The sequence below is a fragment of the Polypterus senegalus genome, chromosome 8 (genome assembly GCF_016835505.1).
Source record: "Polypterus senegalus isolate Bchr_013 chromosome 8, ASM1683550v1, whole genome shotgun sequence".
Lineage (NCBI taxonomy): Eukaryota > Metazoa > Chordata > Cladistia > Polypteriformes > Polypteridae > Polypterus > Polypterus senegalus.
The window spans coordinates 105770551-105783715 of NC_053161.1; the positions used below are offsets into that span (position 1 = coordinate 105770551).

The following is a 13165-nucleotide window of genomic DNA, read 5'->3' on the forward strand; positions in this document are numbered from 1 at the left end:
GGCAGTTAGATGTTGTGTTGTCACAATGCAAGTCTAAAACATAGACAAAATTTTTATTCAAAAAATTGTTTTTACTGAAGTTTTACAATAAAAGGTACTGTCAGAATTTATCTTCTTTTGTGACTCTAGGTTTTAACATACTGAACCAGCAGTGACAATTGTTCTCAAAGCAACAGCTTTAGTCTCTTGTCTTCTGTTTCTCTTCATTGTCATCACATGCTGAAGAATTTGTAGACTTCCTGCAATAAAAGCATTATGAATTAGCACAGGATTCAGTAGGCTGCTGGTCTATTACTGTAGGTCACATCTGTTTAACAAATTTATTTTGATTTATTTTGCACATGTGGTGCACAGATAAGGAGGTATCTGTACACACTCCTATTAGATTTAGATTGCTTGCAAAATTCATTTAATCAGTCAAACAAAAAAGTAACCTATTTGAGAAAACTAGAAGTTGAGTTACTTTTAGCTGCAATGCAAATGTATCTATAGAATATTTTATTTGAGAGAAAACAGGAATCTCTGGCTTTCTTGCATCACATCATACTGTACGTGTAAGCCTTTGGTCTTTTTACATGTAGCAGGTTTGGTTACTTTCTGTTTTCATTAATAATAAATAGTAATAGTAATGAGGTAATGTGCAATTGTCATTGATTTGCTGCTCAATCTGCTCCAAATGCAACTATGGTTTTCTGTAGAACTGCCAATGTACAGGATGGTGCAGATCTAATTATGCAGATCCAAATCGTCTGGATATCTTTGATTTATGCGGGGATGATTGGTGGTCCCGGATTTTTCGGGTGATTTTCTATGTAATAAACTTAAGTTATAGCGTAATGAAAATTGCATAATTACAAAACAACAACAACAACAACATTTATTTATATAGCACATTTTCATACAAACAGTAGCTCAAAGTGCTTTACATATTAAAGAATTGAAAAATGAAAGACACAATTTATAAAATAAAATAAATCAACATTAATTAACATCGAATAAGAGTAAGGTTCAATGGACAGGGGGGACAGAAAAAAACAAAAAACTCCAGACGGCTGGAGAAAAAATAAAATCTGTAGGGATTCCAGACCATGAGACCGCCCAGTCCCCTCTGGGCATTCTACCTAACATAGAATGAAACAGTCCTCTTTGGATTTAGGGTTCTCACGGAAGGGCTTGATGATGATCATTGATAATTAGATCTGGACCACCCTATACAATTCACATGATTGAAATAATGTTGGAGTGTTACTTTTTCTTGCCACTATAAATTATGTGAGCTCTTTGAATTACCTGGTTTTCTGCATTAATTGGTCATGAACCTTGATCTGATTCGCATTTCTTAGTTACAAGTATAGACACAATATTCTAAAGGTAATACCATACAAAATATTCGAATCTTCCTTTAATAATGGTAGTCTCATAAACAGAGATGTTAACCTCTAATTGAAAACATATACTAACATTTAACATAAAAATATACGTAAGCAACATTTGCTTGTGCCAAGAAACGTTTTTATTTTTACATTCATTCAAGTTGTATCAGGCTGTCTATAGTTTTTGGTGGTTGGGCAGTACAGATGTGTTATGAGGATTCTGAGCAAATGGAATATTTAGTGAGAACAAAAGGATTTAGGCATCACTTAGCATGACTTTGGTGGTTTTCATACTGAAAGAATTAGTGTTTCTAGTGTTAAGAATTTATCTTCATAAAAAGCATGACATAAAACTTTTTGTGCTTTTGCCTTTCAAAGGAAATGTCAATTTTAACTGTTCTTCCATTATTACAGCATAAACTGCATATCATGATTGAAACCCCTCACTTAAAACTGTTACAATGTCTGTAACAAAATTCTAATTCTCAGCACAATTAGTATATTTGCTCTAATTCCAAGCATTTGTTCTGTCCATTGGGGAAAAAAAAAACAGATACTGGGAGCCTTGAAATCCAAAATACAGTGGAATCTCTGGTCACGAACGTCTCGGAACACTTACAGATCAGGTTACAACCAAAAAGTTCACCAAACTTTTGCATTTGTTCATGACCTCACACTCGGGTGATGAACAAGCCAGTTTCCCTTCCGGTTCGTACACGCCGATGATTTCCGGAAGTGTTCAGTCTCTCCCTGTGCATTCACTGTGAACACTGTGTGCTCTATTTTGTTTCTCTTCCGGTTTGTATGTGCCGGTGATTTCTGCACGTGTCCAGTCTCTCCCTGTACAGTACATTGTTCTCGGACAGACGTGCATCGCACAGAGGGACTTTACCTCAAAACTATAATCTCCTCTCCACCCAGCTTCCTGCTCACTTCCTTCATGCCAGAACTCGACTCATGCAAGGTTAGTTTTCTTGGTTGTTTCTTGCATGGTTAGTTTTTGTATAAATCAAGGATTTTTCAAATGTTAATTTTTTTCCCTGTACTTAAAACTCGTATAAAAAAAAAAGTGTTTACAGCGAGCAGTTCGTAAGGCTGTAGCGTGAACTCTGTTCAAGGTTTTCTCAGTGTTATGTTTTTACATTTAGTTTACTATTACACTGTGCGTTCTATGGTATAATTAACTATTTTTATGCTTAAAATTATGCTTAATCTTTAAAAAAATGTATTTACATCCAGTTCGTACGGTCCGGAACAGATTAATTGTATTTACATACAATCCTGTGGGGGAAATTACTTCAGGTCACGACCAAATCAGGTTGCGACCAGAGTTTTGGAACGAATTACGGTCATGACCCGAGGTTCCACTGTAAAGGAAAGATTCTCTTATATTAGATAGCCTAGTGCAGACTTGTACTATAGATTGTCCATTTGGGATTGGGTGTCTATTTGGTCTACATCTACAAGACTGTAACATGTTTTTTGCTAAGACAGTAACATGTTTTTTGCTATGACTGAGTGTGTACCCTTCAGAAGTTTATTTTCTTCAGAGATGCTGCTCACTGGAGTTTGTTTTCCCCTCCTCTGTTGTCAACAACCTATAGTTCAACAATAATGTTAATAAACAGATATTAAGTTCCCTTCATGTTGATAAGTTTGGACCTGCTTTGTTTCACTGTGTATTTAAACACATCACTACATCTTTTTTATGTATATGCTTTATGTAATTATTTGCAATTGTATTTTACCTGTGAACTTGTTGTGTTGCTCTAAGCCTGCATTCAGTGAAGCACAAGTTCTTTGTGGACAGAGCTACTTTTTGTGTTTATGTATGCTTGAATTTAATGTGTGTATGCATATTGGACATTTTTTTTTTTTTTTTGCAGCATGCTGCAGAATTGGAACAGAAGCAAAATGAAATTGAGAAAAAGAAGCTTCTTGGGGATCTGGTTAAATACAGCAATGTTATTCAAGTATGTAAACTGTTACCACTTTGCTTTCAGACTATGGAATACTTTTTTGTTATCTGGTATTGGGAGTTCGGATTACAAGACATTATTATTTATTGTGCAGCGTTTTAATGATATATAATATTATGTTACACTTTTTAAGTGCGTTCGAATATAGTGTGAAAAACACCTAATGGTGTCATGTCTGACTGTGTGCTAGTTCAAGTAAATTTGTAGAGAACATTTGCTTTTTGTTTTTTTTTATGAGATCATCATCCCATAACTGCTCTTATTGGCTAAACAGTACTTTATATTACATTAAAAACAAACTCATAGCTGCCTTATCTGTATATTATAATAACACAATATGCCTGATTCTGTCATTTATTGGCAGAGCTCTACAATGATCTGCTATCCATCATGGTCCATCACAGCCTACAATTTTTCTTCATAATTTAACATAAATGTTAACATCTCCAATAAGTAGTACTTCGAAATTTTATGCTTAAGAAATATGAACTACAGTTACTGGTAAACCATTCATAATCAAAGTTTAAAAATGGTATTTTTACATTGCTTGAGTTGCTACCTGGTGTCTGTGAAAGCTATTTCACTACCACTAACCTATTTGAACTCTGTTATTAACCACAAGATATTGTAAAATGCTATTAAAACATGCATTGTATGTGCTTTACTAAGTCGAGTAATTGTGTTCTTTACCACTGTTATTAGGAGTATTCATATTTATTATGAAAAGAACCCATTTTTGTTTTTATTTCTTTCTGTCGGTATACAGGTATATGCAAGCAACATCTTGCTTTCCAGCATTCTGATTTTTTTTTAAATTTGGCGCACACATTCTTCAAGGAAGTTTGTTGAGAAAGATCAGTTTTCATTGAGAAATCTTAAACATAGTGAATTTTGCAAATTATTGAAATTTCAAAATATTTAAGAGTAGATGAAAAACTCACCTCTCAAAATAAAAATATATAAAAAAAGATTTTTAAGTGGTAGCAACAAGAAGTCTGTGTTCAAAATTCACAAACTGGGCACTTCGGTAGACCCTGCAGTTCTGTAGGCACCTCCAGCTCCTGCCCACGAGGATGTGATCGATCTCCTTCACTGCACTACCAGTATTGTAGTGCCAAGTCCAACAATGCAACTCAGGGCACTAGAATCAGGATCCAGTGATCCGCAGCCCCCGACCTTCACAAAGTCATGGAACATAGAGCCACGGTCGCCAGACCCATGGGTATCTACACAATCCTTATAGCCAGCATTGTCCGTACCAGTAGTCAAATTGAAGCCTCCCATGACCAGAGGAGTGTCACTCGTGGGCATCCATCAACCACCAAGCAAAGTTGCAAATAAAATGTCACCCTTTTAGAGACCTCACTCACTGCAGTTGGAGCATACACTGAGACAACAGACAAAGCACCCAGAGAGTGCCTTAATCGAAGTCTAATAATACACTCATTGAAAGGAGTGACATCTGACACCATCAGGAGGAGCCGATTTACCACAGAAATGGCTACTCCCTGAGTATGACAGCCATCAGAGTGACCAGACCAATAAAAGGTGTACCCACCTACAGAGACCTGGCCAGTCCCCGGTCTGCATACCTCAGAGTGCTGCTATTGAAATGCACAGTTTATTAAGTCCCTCCAACAGGAGAGGCAAGACGTTCCACACGCCTACACGTAATGACCGCCACAAATCGGGACCCTTGCACAGGCGTCACTTCACCAAACTAGTGCTAATTCCCAACAGAGGCCTGATGCCATTGGCTCTTTGGCAGTTTTGACTCTTCCGGGGATGAGGCTCTCAGGGGTTTTCCTCATCCCCTTCATAGTATGAGCAGCCTTTATCTGAGCGGCTGCAGCAGAGCTACTTCTACGGATAGCAAAAATGAGTCTTGTCTTCTGTATTGGAGCTTCGTGAATTTTTTATTGTACCTGGAGTGCCAATCTTGCCTTCAACCCTTAATTGTGTGTGTGTGTGTTTTTGTGATAAAGAATAAAAAAAAAAAACACTTTATACTGTGTCTCCAGTATGGCATGGAAACAAGTTATGCAGTGAATATACTGTATATTTATTCAGTATTTACATTAAACAAAAAACAACATCACTGCTTCGTTATCTACAGATAGTCATTCAATTATCTACAGATAGTCATTCAATTTTCCTCATACTCTACATTTTCTTAGCAAATAGCCACAATGACTTTCTTTTTAACTTGCTATTGGGTACTTCTTTCAGAAAGTTTTGCATTTTAAAAAAAAAATGACCTTCAGTAATCCACAGACCTTCCACAATAACTAACAATAGCGTATCAATCAAATTGATTTTTCCATCACTTGAGCTGGAATCTACTACTTAGGTTACTTCAGTAACCACAAGCCTGTTTGGGCTCCATGTTTAAACAACATTATATTATAAAGTGCTATTTAAAAAAACAACAAAAAAAAACACTATCTCTTCAATGAAGTAGCTAAAAAATTAAAACACCACCACTTTAAACACTTAACATGTAAAGGTAAACTTATGTTTGTGCAAATATTACCTTTAACATGTTTCCAACTGTGTCAATGTGTTCTTAATGAACTAATTTTAAATTTAAATCCTTGTTCCTTTTAATCTCTTTTTGCATAAACTGAAAAGACTCCGCTGTTTTATGCTTTCCTCCTAATTCATCCCCTGTAGTCACTCATCTCTGGACTTCTTCTGGTGAGGTCTAACCAGTGCATTATAAAGATTCAGCACAACTTCCTTAGACCTGTACTGTAAACATTGTGCTGTATTGTATAACTTAACATTATGTTAGCCTTCTTAATGGCTTCTGAACACTGTCTGGCAGTTAATATGGTCCATTACTATTCTTACATTCTTCTCATAAGGTATATTTTAGCTTTTCAGAACATCTATTGTGTATTCAAACCTAACATTTTTAATTTACATGTGTAATACTTTACATTTACTTATACTAAATTTATTTTGCCATACCTGTATGCTGTTCATGTCCCTCTGTAGTCATTCAGTAGATTCTAGATTATCTGCCAATCCGTCCAGTTTGGTATCATCTGCAAACTTAACCAGCTTGTTTTTAATATTCCTATTCAAATCATTTATGTATATTAGTAATTGCAGTGGCCCTAACACTGAACCCGTGGAACACTACTCTTAACATCAGGCAATTCTGATAGGGTTTCTCACACCATGTCCCTCTGCTTCATATGTCTGAGCCAATTTTGCACCCATCTACAAACGATGCCCTGAATTCCCACTTATTTTAGTTTGATGCCTAACCTTGTAACACCTTATGAAATGCTTTCTGAAAGTATGATATCATGTGTACCTATTTAATCGTATCCTTTATAGGATTTCAGCATGTTGGTAAAATGTGATTTCCCTCTTCTGAATCCATGCTGACTGTCCAGTAAAATTTTGTTCTTACCATGTGTTGCTCAGTCTTTTCCCTTAATTTCTTCCATTAATTTTCCTGTGGTTGCTTGGATCTGCCTGCTCACCTTTTTTTATCTATCATGATGATATTTGCCATTTTCTAGTCCTTGGAATTTTCCTAGTGTGCAGTGACTTCCTAAAAAAGTGTATCAAGGGTTTACATATGTACTCGCTAACCTTCTTAAGAAGTCAAGAATAAATATTCTCAGGTCCTGGGGCCTCATGTATAAACGGTGCATACACACAGAAATGTTGCTTAAGAACGTTTCCACGTTCAAATCGCGATGTATAAAACCTAAACTTGGTGTAAAGCCACGCACATTTCCACGGTACCCTGTCGTACGCAAGTTCTCAGCTCGGTTTTGCAGACTGGTGGCACCCAGCGTCAAAGCAGTGCTACTGTTCCTGTGTGGTTATCCTTTCTTTTCCTGACACGGCTTTATAAATACACTGAAATTAATTGCATATTGTTTATTAGTTTAATGCATCTGATTGTAATTAACCAGTAACAATATAATGGTCCACGGAATGGTCAAACTATTCTAAATACCATAGCTGCTTTAACGTTGTTACTCTAACTGCACTTTCTTCTTTTTTTCAGCTGCTTTCGTTGGGGGTTGCCACAGCAGATAATCTTTTTCCATATTACTTTCACTACACCACTCGGAGCAGCTGATCGGAAAGAGGATTATCGGTATACAGCATCAAGCATACGCTGCCTCAGCCATGCTTCCTATTTGAACTTCCTATTTGCTTCTCATAAAGCAAACGCTTCAAACCTTTCCTGTACGGACCTCGCGGTTCAGAAACAGTTTCATCCCAAGAACTCTAAACGCACTCAATCAGTCCATCAGCTGCTCCTTGTACTGTAGAACTGTTAGTACTTATTAGTACAGTTACCTCACTGTAAACTTGCAGTACAGTTATAATATTGCACAACCTGAGCCACTTTAAAAGAGTGTATTTACATATGATGATGATATCATTTTTAAGATGAAATGCAGCAAAATATGTTTATTATATAATACAGATAAAACTTTAAACTCATTTAAATAATCTATATTGTTAATAATTAAAGGACACGGTGTTGCTACTCTAGCAAGGATCTGGCGTTCCGCTCCTTCGCACTGTATGCTTCACTGGGACTGGCGTGAAGGATAGAATAATTAAACATGTACTACGAAGATATTTCAATGTTCCTTAAAAGTTTTGAAGAATCGGCGTTATAAGCTTACAGATGGCTTAACGTCCATTACAGAGCTGATTGTGTGGCGATCGGTTACTTGGAGAAAGAAAACGAAGGACAGGAATTGGAGGTTAGTACGTTTGAAAGAGACATTACTGCAGGGGCGGCCTTAGGAATGTGCAAACTATGCACTTGCACAGGGCCGCCGAATCCCAGGGGCCGCCACACCAATATATATTGAATATAAAACAGAAAGAGAAAATAACACATCTAAAAACGCAGCAGCAAATTTCGGCAAAAGTTAAACGCTTATGTCATGAGCACGAGGCGGCTATGCAGTGTCCGCAACGGACATGGCCATCCACCATGCATAAGATACCATATTGACATTGGCGGGCAAACAAGCCACCGATTCTTCCTCTGCCGAGGGCCGCCACGAGCCTAGAGCCTCCCCGAGTACTGCTGCAATAAATGATTTCATCGAAGGTCGCACACAATCACTGAGCCACCGTGTTCACATATTTAATAACGTACTTTAGCTCCTATCATCATGAAAATTATATCATGTATTCATCTCAGTATTTTAGTTCTTCAGAGAGCTGTAATATCACGAATGTAATGGATCCTGTGTCCTGTCAGAGGTAGAGAAAGCTGGTTTAAGAAGCACGTATTGATTCACGCATATAGAGCACATAGAAGATCAAATACAAAACAAAGCATTTAATGTGCTACTTTAGTTATGATGGGATTTGAGAAACTAGTAAATTAAACGATATTAAAATGAAGTTTATGATGTTCTACTTTAATTACAAAATAAACTACGTGATTAAAGTGGACATTTTGAGATTGAAGTTGACATTGCCTGCTTTTTCCCCACTGTGTGCCTTTTTTTTTCTCTGTACCCTAATAAACTTTCATATGAAACTCAGATGGTGGGCTACGACTTGCCTTTTCACGGCAACTTTGATATCTGACAACTTCTTTTTTTATTTCGAGCACTGTGCGACTTTGTGAACTTGAGCTTTCGAGTTTCTCTGACATGCTATGTCAGTCGGATTAGCTTCCTTTTGTTGTTTATACCACTTTTTCCTTGCCTCCACTTGGTATTCACTGAAATCTTCCATTTTCCCTCTTGCTTTTGTCAGTGTCTTTTCACAGAACGCTGAGCTTAAGGGCTATTTATATTGATTTGCATATTCAAAGAGGCGTAATTCTGGGAGGAGTTGTGGCGGGACATGGTGGGTGCACGAGCGTAACTTTTCATGCTGACCGGGATTTATGTAGCAGAAGAACGTGGAAGTTGGCGAATGCACAGATTTCTGCATCTGGATTTTTCTGTGCGTACGCACATTTCGGCTTTTGTGCTTACGTCATGTTATAGCGTGAGTTCTACGCACGGCGTTATGCATGAGGCCCCAGGTGATTTGTTTGATTTCAGCCTATTTAATCTAAGTAGCACTTCTCTCTCTACAATTTCCAAATCACTCAGTACCTCCTTAGTAGTCTTTTTTACTGCTGGGAGGTTATCTGCTTCCTCACTTGTGGAGACCTCAGAAAAGTTTAAAGCATCTGTTTTTTTCACTTTCGTATTTTTTAATCCCCATTTACTAGTCCTGATGTACTTCATTTCTTCCTTGACTGTTCTTCTGCTACTAGACTGCTGAAAGAATCTTTTTTAATCGTCTTTCACCTTATCTGCTACATTTCTCTCTAACAGCTTTTTTAGCCTCCCTAATATCCTTCTTAATGATTGTCCTCATGTTCTGATACTCCCCACGATTCACATTAGAGTTACTAACCTTGTACACTTTATACAGCTGTTTTTTCATCTGCAGCTTCTTTTTCAACTTATTAACCCCCTGCACATTTTTTTTGATTTCCTGCTAATTTCAAATGTGGGTATGTGCCTATCTTGGATTACATGTAAAATGTTAAACCTGTTCCACAGCTAAACCTGTTCCTCCGCTCCTCGAGTGACTCCACCTTTAAAAGCTTAACCTAGTCCATCCTAATTAGACTTTGGTGCATCTGCTCAAAATTTGCCCTACCAAAATTAAATTTAACATTTTTAGTATTTGTATCTGCACTCTTACAAAACACTGAATATTGTACTATATTGTAGTCACTTGACCCTAGTGGTTCAATCATCTCAACACCCAAAATTCTATCGTGATTATTACAAAATACTAAAGCTAGACAGGCGTTGGTGATTTGGTGTTTTAACATACTGTGTAAAAAAAGACAGTCACTGATTATTTCTAAAAATGTTTGGTCTTGTGCTGTGCTATTTGCAAGGTTAGCCCAGTTAATATTCAGGTAAAGTTCCCCATGACTATAATATCCCCCTGTAAACTTGTAAACTTGCCTTTTTTTGAAGAGGACTTGTTTTTAAACTCCTTTTAACATCAAGCCCACTTCTTTTACTGTTTTGTCTATCCTTCCTAAAAATGTATATCCCTCTATGTTATGCCCATCCTCATCTTCTCCAGTTAGCCATGTTTTGGGTATTTTTATAATATCATAATTATGCTCTGCTACATACAGCTCCAACTCACTTGTTTTATGTTTGATACTCCTAGCATTAAGGCAAGCTATTTTTCATGTTACTCGTTTTACATTTGCATTTAAATTTTGGGTTACAATTTACATTACTATTCATTTTTGTTTTTACACTATTGTTTGTTTTTTCATGTACAGTTATCCTGACCTGCCCTAAACTTCTCGCCCCCCATTCCCTAGTTTAAATAATGCTCAACTAAGCTACTCGTATGCCTCCCCAACACACTGGTGCCACGCCATTTCAGTTGTAACCCATCACAACAGAACATTTCCTATTTGTTCCAAAAGGAGTAACAGATCTCCATAAATGTGTACCTTTCTATCCTGCATGAAGTTTTGTGCGACATGTTAAGCCTTCTAATCTCCTCAGTCTTATCTAGACTGGTGTGTGGAACAGGCAGAACTTTGCAGAGGTTTACCTTTTCATTTCTGCTTCTCAGCCTGGTATCTGACTGTCTAAATTTGGATTGCAGAACTGATAGACTTCCCTCATGTATGCCATTTGTTCCAACACGGAAAATGACAACTGGGTCCACTCCTGCTCTGGCCAAGAGCCTATCAACCCTTCAGGGAGGTTTCTCACCTGTGAACACGGAAGGAAAGATACAGTGCAAGTCACTGTGTCTCAGGAGGAAATCTTCTCTTCAATCCTCCTAATGATTGAGCCCCCAACTATCACTACCTCTCTCTTTCTGGGAACTGGTTTAGAGGTGGCACATTGGGGATCCTTATCTCTGCCTATCACCCTAGAATTATCGGCGACACCGTCCAGCTCTGCAAGGATTTGAATATGGGTTGATGCCCCCAGACAATGTGCACCCTTTACTTTGTGCCTTGTGACCATGACCCACCTGTTTAGTCTGGAATTTCCACCGGTGCTACCTTAGGACTGCTCAGTATTTCTCTAAAGGGGCAACTGGGCTGGGTCCAGCAATTATCAACTACAGTGCAGGCCAGCTAACTCTCCTCCGGTTCAGTGACCCTGAGCTTGAAGTGCTGGAGCAGCAGGCCCTTATAGAATACTGGCTCCTGAAAGTCATCCTCTTGCATTGCACTGGCCTTATTATTAAAATGTAATTGTGGCTTATTAAAACTGCTCAGTGTTATTAAATTAAATGTAAATGGTAAAACAAAAAAATTAGGTTAAAAATTGCTACAGATATTTTACTCCTTCTGGCTCCTGTGACAGATAGGGGGCGCTGTCGTCCCCTTGAACCCTCATACCAGACGCCAAACACCAGATAAATGTCCAAATGTTGACTTTATTATTTATAATAATGTGCACAAGCACCTCTACTATACTTAAATAAATCACAATTATCAAATCAATACACAATAATAATTCCTCCACACCTCCCAGCAGCTCAGTCACCCTTCCTCCCAACTCGGCTCCCTTTTAGGGCTTGCAGCTACTTGGCACCCGCTATGAATTAATCACGGGCCTGTGTCACTCTGCATCCCTTTTTCCTGTATGGTACCGGTAATACTCACCTGTAACGCCATATCAATTAATACGGGAGACTCCCGACCAAACCGCCGTAGGTATTACTCCACCCTTTTCAGAGGCGCTTCGGCCATTGCTCCCAGTTCCTCAATTATCTTCTTTATTGCTGTCAGCATCTGCAAGAAACTGTGTACAGGCTCGAGCAATTCCTCCAGTTCCCGCACATCCAAAATATTATTTAAATTGGCCAAAGGCAGGCTTGGGTCCTCTTTAGCCCTACCTTTCGGCCAGGAGCCAATGAGCATGCTCGTTCCTGGCACGTGCTCTGTTGGGCTGTGCACAGGCTTCTGGGAAATGTAGTTCTTCTTCTCCCCCCCCCGCCCCCACCAAAAGGACCGGGTTGCCATCTTTGGCTAACTGCGATCTGCCTATATTAGTTTGTTGGCGGACCGATCAGTCATTTCCCGGCCCTCCTTACCTGTTCGTGGAGTGAGCGGTACTTCGCTCGCCTTCGGAAAGTCCAAGTCGGTTAATTTTTGGGTGAAGCCGTAAGCAGAAGGACGCGGACCTTCTCCTTCTCACAATCCATTGGGTTTGGTCACGTGTCCCTCTCCAGCGCCCGACATGCGGAAGTCCGTCTCGCTCTTATGCTCGAACAGAAGCGTACCGCTGTGTTCTGGATTTTCTCCTGCCTTTTGCAAAGCCTCCGGATGGCCTCCTCTGAGGTATGTGCACGGGACAAAATGAGTTATTTTAAATAGGTTTTCAATTACATCCCCGGCACATACCTTGTGGCAGTCGTCTTTCTCTGGAGGCCTTTCCCGACCCGTGTAGCCACTCCGTGGCTCATCCTGAGCATCGGACATGATGAGCGTGGATCCTCTGCTGGCGCTGTTGCTCTGCTTTGCCTTCTTCTTCCCCATGACGGTCTTGGTGTATGTGTATGGCAGTTTTTCTGCATGTCGTGACGCTGTCTTCTTGGGGTTTTCTGTCTACAGAAAATTTTACCCAGGTCCCCTGCCAAACTGACAGACAGAGAATCCTGCTGACTAAGCCACTGTGACAGATAGGGGGCGCTGTCGTCCCCTTGAACCCTCAGACCAGACACCAAATAAAAGTCCAATAAATTATTTTATTCGGACAATAAAGTGCACAAAGCACCTTCACCTACACTATATTTTCAATAAATCAC

General features: G+C 38.9%; 1 protein-coding gene across 2 annotated transcripts in view; it reads left to right on the forward strand.

The window, feature by feature from the left end:
- Positions 1-13165, forward strand: part of itpr2 (inositol 1,4,5-trisphosphate receptor, type 2) — a 583413-nt gene that overhangs the window by 63383 nt on the left and 506865 nt on the right. For both annotated transcript variants that reach the window (XM_039761551.1, XM_039761550.1), the window contains exon 4: positions 3260-3346. In XM_039761551.1, the coding sequence (XP_039617485.1) occupies positions 3260-3346 (87 nt within the window). The remainder of the gene's footprint in view (positions 1-3259; positions 3347-13165) is intronic.